This window comes from Triticum dicoccoides, chromosome 3A, assembly GCF_002162155.2.
Source record: "Triticum dicoccoides isolate Atlit2015 ecotype Zavitan chromosome 3A, WEW_v2.0, whole genome shotgun sequence".
Taxonomy (NCBI): Eukaryota; Viridiplantae; Streptophyta; class Magnoliopsida; order Poales; family Poaceae; genus Triticum; species Triticum dicoccoides.
The window spans coordinates 19,934,146-19,948,193 of record NC_041384.1 but is presented as its reverse complement, the minus strand read 5'-3'; the positions used below and the strand labels follow the sequence as shown (position 1 = coordinate 19,948,193).

At 56.8% G+C, this 14,048-nt stretch overlaps 2 protein-coding genes across 3 annotated transcripts; one reads left to right on the top strand and one right to left on the bottom strand.

The window, feature by feature from the left end:
* Positions 1-6,476: 6,476 nt before the first annotated feature.
* LOC119271013 lies at positions 6,477-7,386 on the top strand. Its single transcript, XM_037552987.1, has one exon. It carries the CDS (start codon positions 6,556-6,558, stop codon positions 7,126-7,128), a length of 573 nt encoding a protein of 190 aa, XP_037408884.1. The 5' UTR covers positions 6,477-6,555; the 3' UTR covers positions 7,129-7,386.
* A 1,131-nt stretch (positions 7,387-8,517) lies between these two features.
* LOC119266748 (serine-rich adhesin for platelets-like) lies at positions 8,518-13,128 on the bottom strand. Of its 2 annotated transcripts, none has more exons than XM_037548025.1 (3): positions 10,541-13,128; positions 10,020-10,149; positions 8,518-9,450 (listed from the first exon to the last, which is right to left on the bottom strand). In XM_037548025.1, the coding sequence occupies exons 1-3, from the start codon at positions 12,368-12,370 to the stop codon at positions 8,759-8,761; spliced, it is 2,652 nt and encodes an 883-aa protein (XP_037403922.1). In that variant the 5' UTR covers positions 12,371-13,128; the 3' UTR covers positions 8,518-8,758. The 2 variants fall into 2 exon arrangements, with proteins under 2 accessions (XP_037403922.1, XP_037403921.1); XM_037548024.1 differs by having other exon boundaries at positions 10,020-10,155; positions 10,541-13,122.
* Positions 13,129-14,048: the final 920 nt, after the last annotated feature.

The following is a 14,048-nucleotide window of genomic DNA, read 5'->3' as shown; positions in this document are numbered from 1 at the left end:
AGTGACGCAAAGACCGGAACAGAACTCCGCGAAGGTAGAAGTCGGCAGGCCCTTCGTCATCACATCGGCGAACTGTTGTGCAGTCGGCACATGGAGAACCCGAATACGTCCAAGAGCCACCTCCTCACGCATAAAGTGAATGTCCAGCTCAATGTGTTTAGTCCGGGATGATGAACGGGGTTGGCGGAGAGGTACACCGCAGAAACATTGTCGCAGTAGACAACCGTAGCCTGGGAGACGTCGTGATGCAGCTCCTGAAGTAACTGTCGTAGCCAGGTGCACTCGGCAACAGCGTTGGCCACAGCTCGGTACTCAGCCTCTGCGCTGGAGCGCGAAACCGTGGGTTGTCGCTTGGACGACCACGAGACGAGTGAAGGACCGAGGTAGACGCAGTAGCCAGAGGTGGACCGACGAGTATCGAGGCAGCGAGCCTAGTCTGCATCGGAGTAGGCCACCATCTCCAGAGAAGTAGACGCCGTGAGTGTCAATCCGAGGGACATCGTGCCACGGATGTAACGAAGGATCCGCTTCACGAGAGTCCAATGGGAGTCGCGAGGGGCGTGCATGTGGAGACACACCTGCTGAACAGTATACTGAAGATCCGGTCTGGTGAGAGTCAAATACTGAAGAGCGCCGACGATAGACCGGTAGAAAGGAGCATCCGACGCAGGCGAGTCCTCAAGAGCAGAGACCTTGGCCTTCGTGTCAACAGGAGTAGCAACAGGGTGACAGTTGAGCATGCCAGCACGCTCAAGAAGCTCATGTGCATACTTCTGCTGATGAAGAAAGAAACCATCCGGGCATCGAACGACCTCAATGCCAAGGAAATAATGTAGAGCACCCAAGTCCTTAATGGCAAACTCGTCACGCAGCCGGAGAGTAATCTGCTGAAGAAGCAAATATGCAGTCGTGTCACCGTGGCTATAGACAAACAGTGAGGCGTCCGAGCGAGTGACGCTGAAGCCCAGTGTCTGAAGAAACCCGGCGATCCGCTGGTACCAGGCGCGGGGTGCCTGCTTGAGCCCGTAAAGAGAGCGGGACAACAGACACACATGGCTAGGAAGTGAAGCGTCGACGAAACCGATGGGTTGCTCACAATACACCTGCTCCTCAAGATGGCAGTGGAGAAAGGCGTTGGAGACATCCATCTGGTGAACAGGCCAGCCGCGGGACACGGCAAGCTGGAGGACGGTGCGGATTTTACAACCGGGGCAAACGTCTCAGTGAAGTCCACTCCAGCGCGCTGGCGGAAACCACGGACCACCCAGCGAGCCTTGTAGCGCTCGAGAGTACCATCCGAGCGGGTCTTATGGCGAAAGACCCACTTGCCGGTGATGACGTTGGCGCGAGGAGGTCGGGGAACCAATGTCCATGTGCAGTTCCGTAGAAGAGCATCGAACTCTTCCTGCATCGCCGCAAGCCAGTGAGGATCACGGAGGGCGGCGCGAACGGACGCAGGAAGAGGCGACGGCTCCGCGGTGGAGGCTATGAGGACATACTCGTCGCTCGAGTACCAGAGGCTCGTACGATGAACGCCGGTACGAGCCCGTGTAACTGGGCCAGCCGGCGCCGTCAGAGCCACCGGCGAGGCGGCCGGCGAGCCAGCCGGCGTCGGAGCCGACGAGGAGGCCGGTGTCGGAGCCGGCGAGGAGGCCGGCGTCGGAGCCGGCGAGGAGGCCGGCGTCAAGGCGGCTGAAGCAGCGGCCGAGCCAGCAGCGCCCGACCCCGCGCCGCCCGAGTCGGGGGCGGCGGGTGAAGGAGGGACGCCAGCTGCGCCGACAGGGTCGACCGAGGGGGCCGGCACCAGCGTGAGGGCGCAAGGACCGCCAAAGCCCGGAGGCGGTCCACGGGCCGAACGAGACCGTCCGCCTGACGTAGTCGTAGCCGACGGTGGCCGACGATGACGAGGCGACAGGAGGTACTTGCTGCTGAAACGGAAACACCATCTCATCACAGTAAACGTGTCGGGAGGTGAAAACACGATGGGAGACGGGATCATAGCAGCGGTAGCCCTTAGTGTTAGGTGGGTAGCCGAGAAAGATGCAGGCGACGGAGCGGGGTGCAAGCTTATGAGGCGCAGTAGCGGCGATGCTAGGGTAGCAAAGGCAGCCGAAGATGCGAAGCCCATCATAAGAGGAGGGTGCACCGAAGAGAAGATGATGAGGTGTAAAGTTCCGCGAGTACGACATGGGCGGATGTTGATGCGGAGAGAAGCAGTGGCGAGAGTGTCAGGCCAAAAGCGCGAAGGCACATTGGCATGAAAGAGAAGAGTCCGAACGCAGGCATTTAGAGTGCGAAGGATGCGCTCAGCGCGACCGTTCTGCTGCGAGGTGTACGGGCAAGTGAGACGAAAAATCGTGCCATGTGTGGTGAGAAGATTGCGAACAGCGAGGTTGTCAAAGTCCTTCCCGTTGTCTGTCTGCAACGCGAGAATGGGACGACCAAACTGCGTGAGAACATAGGAGTAGAAGGCGGCGAGAGTGGATATAACATCCGACTTGCGGTGCAATGGGAAGGTCCACACATAATGCGAGAAATCATCAAGTATGACAAGATAATAAAGAAAGCCCGTATTACTGGCAACAGGAGAGGTCCACACATCACTATGAATTAACTCAAACGGGTACGATGCAACATAAGAAGAAGCCCTAAACGGGAGACGGGCATGTTTGCCGAGGCGACATGCATGACATGAGTGATCCTCGTTCTTATTACACGTGAAAGAAAAACTCCGAAGTATATGGCGAAGGGTGGCAGGATTAGGATGACTCAAGCGAGCATGCCAAAGATCCACTCCGGTGGCGAGAGCGACAGGGGCGGCGGAAGTGGTGGAGGTGGCGGAGTGAACCGGGTAGAGCTCATCGGGGCTGTCACATCAGTGGAGCACCATCCGCGTGCGAGCGTCCTTAACAGAAAAACCACATTCGTCAAATTCAACGGTAACCGGATTTTCACGTGTAAGAGAACGAACAGAAACAAGATTTTTAATAAGTTCAGAAGAAACTAAGACATTAGACATGGATATTGGAGTGGAGTTAGACGGAAAATATGCATGACCTATATGGGTGATAGGAAGAGAGGAGCCGTCACCGACGATGATGCGGTTGGAAGTATGGACAGGATAGGAGGTGTGGAGGTTACCGGGATAAGCCGCCATGTGAGCGGTGGCTCCAGTGTCCATGTACCAGTCCCCGCCACCGGTGTAGCTGGACGAGGAAGGAGCGGTGTGAAGAGCCGCCAGAAGGGCCGGGTCCCACGGCGCCGGCGAGAGAGGCGGCGCGGCCCACCTGGCTGCGGCGCGGCGTAGAACACCTGGTGTGGCTGTGACCGGGCGCCGAGAATGCCCGGGACAGGGGCCCGAGGAACCGGCATGGAGTAGGCGTGCACAACGCCGGTCCATGGGTTCTGGCCGGCGTACCACGGGGCCGGCTGATAAGCCTGCTGCGGTGGGCGGGGTGCTCCTCCCTGAGCACCTGCACCCCCCTGCTTGCGGCCACCACGACGGCCGCCGCGACGACCCCCCCCATTGGCCGTCGTCTGGGGCGGTGGGAAGGGGACGGGCGGGACGGGCAGGAAGCCTGGCGGGAAGGCGGGGCGCCGGCGGCTGTGGCGGCGTCGGGCGCGGCGGTGGCGGGGCTGGACCCCCGCGGGTGCCGACGACGAGGGCGATGTGGGTCGCGCGAGTCCGCGCCATCCGCATCCGGCGCTCCTCCAACTGGAGGTACGCGACCACCTTACCGAAGGTACGCTCCGGGATGAGGGTAAGGTTGGAGGCGGCGTTCCCAAAGTCCCCGTTGAGCCCGCCGGTGAGGGTGCTGGTGAGGAGCTCGTCGCCGGTCTTCTCCCCGAGATCATGGAGCTCATCGGCGAGCTTCTTGAGGCGCATGCAAAAATCATCGATGGATGAGTTAAGTTGCTGGCACCCGTAAAACTCATCGTAGAGCAGGACCTTGCGCTGCAGCCGGTTGTCGATGAAGAGGCCGTTGAGCTTGGTCCAGACCGCGTGGGCGTCGTCGTTGTCGTCCACCACGGTGTGGAAGAGATCGCTGGAGATGGTGAGGTAGAACCAGCGGATGATGGTGGCGTCGAGGATCATCCACTCCTCGTCATTGATCATGAGTGACGAGTCCACGGTGCTGTCCATGTGGCCGTGCAGTAGGTACTCACGGAACACAAGCGAAAAATACCGCTTACAAGCGGAGTAGGAGGCGATGGATTGATCAAGTTTTACCGGAACGCGCTCGTGGATGTTGAGGTCGCGGACGAGAGTGACATCGGGGCCGGCGAACGGGTTGGAGACGGTGGAGGAGGAGGAACTCATGACTAAGGTTAGGGTTTGCGATGCGTGACGCGGCGCGGGGTGGAGCTAGTGCGGCACGGGAGCAGCGCTGGTTAGGGTAGCGAGGTTCTGCGGCGCGGGAGCAACGCTGACTGGAGATGGGCACGTGGGGGTAGCGTGGGGTTGGGTGGCTTGCAGCGCTGCAGAGAAGGGACGTGGCGCTGGCGATGGGCAGGGAAGGACGCGGCGCTGGTGATGCGAAACGCGGGCGATCGATAGAGCGGCGCGGGGGATGCGGGAAAGAGACGCGGCGGGGAACGGCGCACGTGGCGGGGAAGGAGCGGAAGTGAGGATCGGCGGCTGCAGCGGTTTGGGAAGACCGCGGCTGCGGCGGAAGGTGGCGACTAGCGGCGGCCGCGGCGGCGTGTAGGGGCGCGACGGCGGCGGCTTCTTAGGTTTTAGGATCGTGCTGCGACTGATATCATGTAGAAGGACAAGATGTGGGCTGTGTAATCATAATGTATTGATCGGTGCACCAGACACGTATATATAAATACAGAGGTGGGCCACAACATCAACGATACAAAAGAAATAAGAGATGGACCGTACACACAAATATACACGTACACAATATACTCAATAGAGATGATATGGAGCGTGCTAGAGGCGGCGGCTAGGGTTTTAGATGACATATATAGAGGCCTTTTAGCCTCATCTCTTGGTGGGCTTCATCCAAGGGCTCTCTTTGAGTCAAACCCTCTTCCAATTTCTTCTTGAGCCTGTCTGGATCGAAAAATCGTGACCGGGCGGCTGTAGACACTCTTACCGCCCCACAAAATTATCATCGACCAGGAAAATTCTTTAACTTCAACATTTGGTAAATAAAATGCCATTTAATTTTACCATAAGCGTTCTCAAAGTTCACTTAAAGAAGGGCACGTTGTTTTTTATGATGAACAATAGATTGTGGTTATGGTACAATCTCTCGAATTTCACCAAGAAAGCGTTCATTACCCGGCCCTTGTGTTTGTCTTTGCGCACAGCCAGAGTCACACACGCACGCACGCATTGCCTAGGAATGCTCCCGGCACGGACGCCGGTCAGAGTAAATGTCCACGGGCGGGCACACGAGTCAAAGAAAACAACCACCAAGGGACGGCACGCATAGATAGATCCAAATAAAAGCAAACGGCGTCTTGTACTGTAGGTGTAGGAGCGGCTCGCATGTTTTGCGTAGTACAGTACTACTCTCGAAAAACAAAAAGGAGTGGCTCGCACACCCAAATCCAGGAGTAGATCAGTAGAGAAGAAGAAGAAAAAAAGCTTGGATATTATTGGGTAATGGAAACGGACGCTCCTCCCGCCCGCCGGTGTACGCATTTTGACGAACGAACGAACGAAAATAAGTTTCGTATGCCATGCCAGGTCCGGTCAGGTGGCCGTGACGCGAGCGGCATGGGGATGGGGTGCACTTTGAGACTCGGGAGGCGCCAACGGCAACGGCTAGCTCGGTTCGAAAAGGGGTCGGTCGGTCGGCCGGCCAGCTCAGAGGCACCGGCCTCGGCCCGGAGACGGACGCTTTCCAGGCTGCGACCCCACGAGCACCACCACCAGCACCAGAGCCCGACCGACCCCGCTCCATCTCCATCTCCTGGAGCGCGCCGTTGGGCAACCATGCGCGCGTAATCTGCTCTCGAGTCTTGAGCCCCACGACCGGAATTAAGCCGGTGCAATCACGCACGCATTACTTGATCACCGTAACAACCCTAACCCGTAGTATGCAAAGCACGGAGCGGGTCGCCGTTTCCCCCTTGCTAACAAGGAAAAAAAGCTACGGTACGCGGCGGTATACGACCCCGGCCATGATGGTCGCCGGAGAAAATCACGCATTTACACCGCCGCAGTGCCGCTGTAGCACACAAGGCCATACGACCCCACTGATCCGAGTGAGTGAGTGATCCATCACGAGGCCTGCGTGCGTACGCACGCCAACAAGTCAGAGAGATATCATCAGGCAGTAATGGTCGTGCAGATTTCGTCGCGGCCCCGAGATGGCGAGATGTAAACTGTAAAGGCGCTTTAAGACGCAACGCAAAGCTTTCCTGTACTGTACGTACGCACGCACGATCGGGCGAACGGCTAGCCCGAGCCCGAGTCCATAAAACCACCCCTCCTGCAGCCAGCCACCACCACCACGATCACTGTGTCCGCCACCTTGGCCCAGTTTGAATGTGACAAAGAGAGGGAGACCAGACAAGCCAAGAACCCGGCCGGCCATGCCGAGGTCTTCTTCCTCCTCCTCCGGCTCCGCGCCCCGCATCCTCGGCAGGGCCATGGCCATCCTCACCCTGCCGCTCACCCCGCTCTCCAAGGCCAGGGCGGCGAGGACCCTGCTCCTCTTGAAGAGGCGCCGCGCGCGCCGCCTGCGCCACTACAACTACGCCTACGTGGGCGAGTACCAGTTCTCCCCGTCCGGCTCCCCGCTGCTCCTGCCCCGCCCGCCCGGCGTCTCCGCGTGGCGCGCCAGGCGGCGGAGCCGGGCCAGGACGGTCCTCGCCGCGCTGCTCTGCGGCGGCGGGTGCGGCTTCGGCGGCTTCGACGGGGACGGCGGGATCGACGTCGCCGTGCTCGACGGCCTGCTGCCCCTGCCCCAGGCTCTGCAGGAGGACGAGCGAGCGGCTGACGACGGCGCGTCGTACGGGTACGGCGAGGAGGAGGTGTCCGACGGCGAGGAGGGGGTGGAGGTGGCGGAGGAGTTCGAGGGGGACGAGGAGGTGGACGGCCGCGCCGAGCGGTTCATCGAGAGGTTCTACGAGGAGATGAGGCTGCAGCAGAGGCGCCTCCTCTAGCTCTAGGCCGTGGTGCCGGATCCATGGACGACTCTGTCTGCTCTGCATTTCGCCTTCGTCTTCATTGGTAGAATTGTCGCTAGCTATCTTGGCTGCAGTTCGGTGGTTACAGTGTGTTCATTATTGCTTCCTCGCACAGCGTTGTTGTCCAAGTAGTAAGTATCATGTTCGCTCATGTGTTTGAATTTACCCAAAATTCCGTCTTGTTGTGGTGTTGATAAATGCTGTCCGATTTCAAATCTGTATTTGGTGCTAGTAGTATTCATTCTTCAGTCATGGGAGTACGTCACACCACACATAAAAATTCATAATCTCCGTTCGAGTATCTATTACAAATTTAAAAATCAGAAGAACCGAAGGGGCGGAACAGCAGGTGGTAAGCACGGAGCAAATCATGGGAAAGTTGGCCGTAAACAATGTGATAAGAGCGTTTCTCTCAAGGCGCGGTTGCCTTATCTCCCATTGTTAAAACAGAGTGGAGTGCATCGAGGAGCGCTTTTCCGGGTGCAGAGAATGCTCTGCGCTGCTCTGCTTCGAGAACCGGCGCCGTTTTGTTCTCTGATCCTTGCCTGTTTCCTGCCGAGTTGTTCTACTTGAACAGGTCGAGCGAGTCCAGGAAATGCAGCATTGAAAATTCCAGCTTGGTCACTCAGCGGGAGCTCGTTCACGGATCACAACGGCTTGATGCCGGAAAGGTTAAAGCGCTTGAGAGGTTTGCAAGTTCCGCAAAACAGATCCAGCAAAAAGGGAAGCGGCGTTTTGGGTCCCGGGCTCATATGAGCCCCCGAGTGAATAGTAACGTCGTTTAAAATACTATAAATAATTTCAAAAAATTCAAAAAAATATTATGGTGAAAGATGTTTGAGTGTGTGATGTCCGTGTCAGATTTGGTGATATTTGAACATTCAGGCAGCTCGTGACAAAAAAAACAAATTCGGATTTAAGAGAAACATTTGAAATGCGGGATTTCACTGTTCATGCCTGAATTTGTCCTTTTTTTTGCCGCGCGCTCCTTGAATGTCCAAACGTCACTAAATTTTGCACGAACATCATGCACATGCACATCCTGCTTGCAAAACAAATACGACTTTTTTCTTTTTTTAATTGCGTTACTGTTCATCGGGCTCATCTGAGCATGGACACCAAATTGGATATCATGGCAAAAGGTACATATCAATATAATATCAATATGATGCAGAGGCCGGGGGGGTTAACCTCCTTTCCGAAAAGAAAAGAAAATCTTAATGTATCCACCTTGATTTCTTCCATCATCGCTACACAAAAGGCAAAATGGCCTTGGACAACGTACACAGGAGCTCCAGCAAAAATTGCTGAAGAGGAAATACGATGAACTACAACCGTACCATAAAAGCTTGCAAGTCCTTGGCATTATTCAGTGAAACAGCTGGAAATGCCTCTGAAGGTTAAAAAAAAGAGCAGTGCATACACTTTTAGCACGTTTCAGTTAGCCAGTAGTAGTACACAAAAGGGAAAATAACCAGGGGGTGGTGGCGTCCATATTACTACATGACGCTGTACAACATCTTCGGAGGAGAAATAGAGTACATATATCTGCAAAGTGTTACTCATGCGTGACCAATGCCATGTCAACCAGTAAACTTCCACACTTTCAGCAGCATTGGTCGAAGGCGAACTCGCCGACGAGGGCCTCGAGTATGTCGTCCTCAATGGTGATGCTGATGTCGAACGCCTCGGTCCGGCACCCGTCGCACCTCGCCGCCGCCACCTGGTCCAGCTCCTTCTCCGCGGCCCGGTCCGACGAAATCTCACTCCAGCTGCCGATCTCTTCAGATATCTCCCTCTTCAGCACGTCCTTGCTCAGGGTGAGAGGCATTCGCAACAAAGCCTTGTACCCGCATTTCCCGAAGTCGCGGAACTTCGAGTCCAGCGACTCGACGATGCAATCCAACAAGAAGTTGGTACGTTGGTACTTGTTCTCCTCCTTCAAACCAAAGCTGCTCCCCGATCCGCCGCAGAAGACGACCTCAACGGTTTCCAGCATCTCGACGATGAAAGAATGGAGAGATAGACTTGACGGTGTGCCACAAAAGAGGCTGCTGTCCAGAAGCAGCTCAGCGTTTGCAATGGCCTCTCTGATGCTGTGGAGCCTGCCTTCCAAGAACTCAAAATCATGATCTGGAGAGCTTTGAACACATGGTATTTCGGCGCTGCCGCCGCCACCATGAGCAGCAGCAGCAGTCTTCGTTGTGTCCATGGACAAGGCCAGATCCTCAATGTCAGACTCTAAATTGAAGAGATCTTCCATTTTGTTCTCCATTGAAATAAAGAATTCTGTACTCTCTGCAGACAGGAGGAGAAACCATACGTTATCATCATAATCTACTCCATTACACACGCCAAAGCCTACACCAATCCAACCCATTCTGTAAATCACAACTGTTTCAAGCTTCTCTCTAGAAAGAGTATATCATAACAGAACGATGTCTTATAATAATAGTTCAAACATTACTGATACATGTAAACTATTTGTTGTTTCTTTTGGTGCTCATCGTGATGAATGCAATCTGTTTTGTGGCCAAATGCATTTTAGGCAAAACATAGCTATTCATTTAAGGTTTTGTCACGATTTTTCTTTCTACTTCAGATCAGCAACAGATGTTGAGTAAATCAATAAAGGGGAGAGTTTAGTTCCCAGCACAGTTTTTCCTTGCTTCAGAAAAGGCCTTTCAACCAGGCCTTATAGATTTATTTTTGAAAAAGAAGGTTAACCCTCCCAACCTCTGCATCCGCGGACAGCCCTACCTAGTTTTATAGATAACTAAAAGTTGCTAGAATATTGCTGGGGCTGCTAGCTACAAAGTATCCTTACATTCTAGCACAACGTTCAATGTGTTACAAAAAATACGTACCAATCTTTTCAGTTGGACTTCCTGAGGAGGAAGCATCGTGTGAGAAGCATGCTTCGAGGACTGACGTTGGGCTCGGCTGATTGGGCTCGTCGTTTGTGCATGTAGCAGGAGAATCAGCCCCTTGGTCACCCTGGAACTAGAACAAAAGAATATTTTCAAATTTCAATAGCCAGCTAGACAAAAAGTAGTGTGACCACTGATCACAGTACAATGAATGCCAAGTCATCCAAGTTGGTAAACCATTACTTCAGTAAAGACCAGGGACATCCAATCTCATTTTGAGGAACAATTTTTTAACAATAAATTCACAAAATGTACCAGGCATGGATTCAAGCAAGTGCTTCCTTAGCGGTCTCTACCATTAGACAAAGTGTTAAGTATAAGCACTACAATTTCATCGTATGGACATACTATCAAAAGAGGTAATTTCATGATCGACTGATCAATATTGCTGAAGTAAACATAAGTAACAGATATAAAAGGTTGACAAAATGAAGCAGTAGGGCAACGTCAAAACTGACCTGATAACTCTTGTGAAACTCAGGTGATTGATCATTGGAACTGTATATAGTCTCAGCATTATTGAGAGGAGCCGATGAGTCGGAAAAGTTACTGCTTTGGGATGCTGAGGTGTTTGTGTCATTAGTCAGGGCAGAAATGAGCTCTTGGAGCACCGACACAGTCAAGTTTGCTGAACAACCATCGCTTGGTTCAACCCTATCAGACAGGCCAAGCTCGTTGACCTTTGCTTTCAGCAGTCTCCTAAATTCCTCTTTCTCAGATGTGGCGCTCACGGCACAAGGTTCGGCTTCAGAACATTCGGCATCTACCACCGGCCTTCTTGTGCAATCGGTATCGGAGTGTGTACCTCGGAGCCCTCTGTTCTCTGAAACTTTGCCATCTGATGAACCCCTGGATACCGGTCTCGCGGATGAACTAGAGGCAAATGCAACCGTGTTGCGGCCTCCTCTGTTACTGGCTGCGGTACCGCGGTCGATTTTCTTGCGTGATCCTCTTCTCTGCCCAGATGCATTGCTTGTATACCTACTTGTGGACGCCGACCCATTTCGGTCGATCACGTCTCTTAGTGTGCTTCTTTGCGGGGTGGTCGAACTCGTCGATTCCCTCCTCGGACCAGAATTGTGTGGTGCCCTCATGCTACTACTGCCAGAATTGTGTGCTGCCCTCCTACTACTAGCAGGTGCCGGTTCACGAGCATTGCCGATCGACCGCGTTGAACTAGCCAAGTTCCCAGACACAGCACTCCTTGGAACATCTGGCCTAGACAAGGCTCCCCGTTTGCGCAACATCCTCTGTTCTCCGGTTCTTGCGCCGGCGCCGGCATTGCTCGATCTGACCCCAGCATAACTGCCCATTCCCCCAGTTCTTGCTCTATAATCTCTATGCACTGCATCCACATCAGAGCTGCTGCCTCTACTCATGTGTGCATCGTAGGAATCCACTCTTGGCACCACAATGGTATGACTAGTGCTTGTCACTGAGCCTGCAGCAGCAGTGCTGCTCATGGTGTTCATGGAGTCTGTCTCCTGCCAGCAGCGGGAACCGACGGCATTGCCCCGTTGATCTGCATCCAGCTCCGGAGGAGGAGGTGCGCGACGCTCCAACGACAGGCTATCGGAGCGAGACAGGAAGTCGTCGAGCTCGAGCGTGCCCCAGCTCTGCTGCGGGGCGCCGGGGTGGCCGCGGTGCTGCGGCGAGGAGCAGGCGTACGCGATGGCCTGCAGCCTGGCGCCGGCCCTCGAGCTCGCGCGCGCGCCCGGCTCCAGCAGCCTCGACGCGGCGGCGTGCACGAGGCGGCTCTGCCTGGGGCTCCTCGCCGGCAGGTCGGCGCTGTGGTGGCTCCTCGGCGCGTGCGTGGGCGACCCGGGCGCGGGCGGGCGCCGGCTCGGCGGCAGCATCACCACCACCGGCGTCGGCTCATTGTCTCCTCCCCCCGCCGACGCCTCCACCTTCCTCTGCTTCTGCGGCCTGGGCGGCGCGGCCGCGGCCGCGCCGGGGGCGGCGGGCCAGGACTCGAGGCCCATGAGGCGCGCGACGACGCCGGGAGGGGCGGCACCAGCTTTGCCATCGGCTCCAGCGGCCGCGCTCGGCGCGTGACGAGGAGGCTGCGGGGCCGCCGGAGAGGGCGGCGGCGGCGGCGCGAGCCTGCGGAGCGAGGAGCTGCGGGCGGCCGAGGGGAGCAGGCGGCGCGGGGAGAAGAGGCGCCGCTTGCGCGCGAGCCGGCGGTGCCAGTCCAGGAGGTGGAACAGCACGCTGCCGGCGCATCCCCCCGCGCCCCCGCCCCCGAAAGGCGGCTTCTTCTCCACGATGGCCAGGCTGCCGCCGCCCATCCTCCTCCCCCCACCTCCCGCCACCACAACGGCGTCACCGCTCGCTCCCCCGTCCGTCCCAGGCTCCGGTCAGGTCCGGCTGGGCCTGGCCGTGCGGTGCGTGTACTTGTTTTCGCCGACCCGTGCTTGGGTCCGGGGGCGGAAAAGCGAGGGCGTGGAGGATGTTGTAGTAGGTGGCACGCAACGGCACCTAGGCCTCGCTACCCGCCACCTCGGCACGCGGCGCGAGGAGACGGCGGGGGTGGGTGATGACGGGTGGGGCTCTGCGGGCCGCGGGCCGCGGCGTCAGTGGGGGTGGGTCGGCGCGGCGTGAGGCGGACGGGGGTAGGGAAAGACGACGCGTTGCGAGGAAGGAAAGGAAAGCCAGGTGAGCAGCGGCCGGCCCAGCGCTCGCAGCAGCCTTCTCTCCCTGGCTGGCACGGGAACCGAGGCTGGGGACGGAGCTAGGTGAGCAGCGTTCAGACAGAGCTACTGGTGTGAGTGAGAAGGGGATGGGCTCGACTGGACTGGACTGGACTGGACATGGCGGGCTGCTGCTGGCCATGAACGGGAGCTCTGAGCTCTCATCGTGGTGAGTCCAGCTGCTGGATGCTGATGATGAGATGAGCTAGCTAGTGGAATTGGTTCTGGAGTTATTCCTCTCACCGTTGGGGGGCCTGGCGATCCGAAGTGTGCGGCTTTTCGTTTAGATTTCAGCGTGGCGGCCAGTCAAAAAAGCTCAGAAAATTGATGCAAAAGCCATGGCCCATGGAGCAAGCCGCGGACCACCGACAGGAGCAGCCCATCCCCCCTCCGTGGCTTCCACGACCCGTCTCCATGACCATGCCGAGTTAACCATGGCGTGCCCGGGATTGTGCCGTGGCGGTGCCCCTCGGGAACATGACAAGACAAGAGCGTAATGGCCATCGAGCCCAGGGGTAGGTAGGTAGCATAGCCGTGGCGCACCGCCGCGCAGGTGCCGACACGAGCTCTCCTCGTCCGCCCTCCGTGCATGGGCACTCCTCGTGGCGAGTGGACGGGCACCCACCGCCCGCGCCGGCGACAGGAGCGGAGAGAGAGACGAGGGGACAAGTCGTGCAGGCGGCGAGCGAGCGAGCGACCGAAGCGAGAGCATCGTCCACTCCGCCGGCGCGTGCACCGCATGGGTCAAAGCCGACCGACCGACCGACGGGCGCCCCCGTGACGAGGCTGGGTCAGGCGCTGTACACGGGCCAACAGTGCGGCGGTGTCGGCTTTTGGATCCATGATTGGGACGCCGGCCGGGTCCGCCACTGTTTGGGCTGCAGCGCCCAGATCACCGACGCCAGATAGATAGATGTAGATAGATAAAGCACCGTCACTCTGTCACTCCTCCCCTCTCCTCGTGGCCATTGCCGCTCCGGCAAGCGACGCGTTTGGCTTTGCAGCCGTGCTTTGCTGCCATGGATTCCAGCTCGGGATCGACGTGCATCTGGGATCTCGCGTCCTCGTCGCCATCTACTCGCGTCCTCGTCGCCATGGCTTTGCAATAACATAAGGCTTGCACGTATATCTTGCATCGGTAGGGCGGATAACAGGACGCAGACGCTCCTCTCATCTTCTACTGAGAACAAGACGCCGTGCCTTTGTACTAGCACTACAATGGTTACTGTTACTCACGGAGAGGGCTTCTCGGAAGAGCAGAATCATGGCGGGTAGG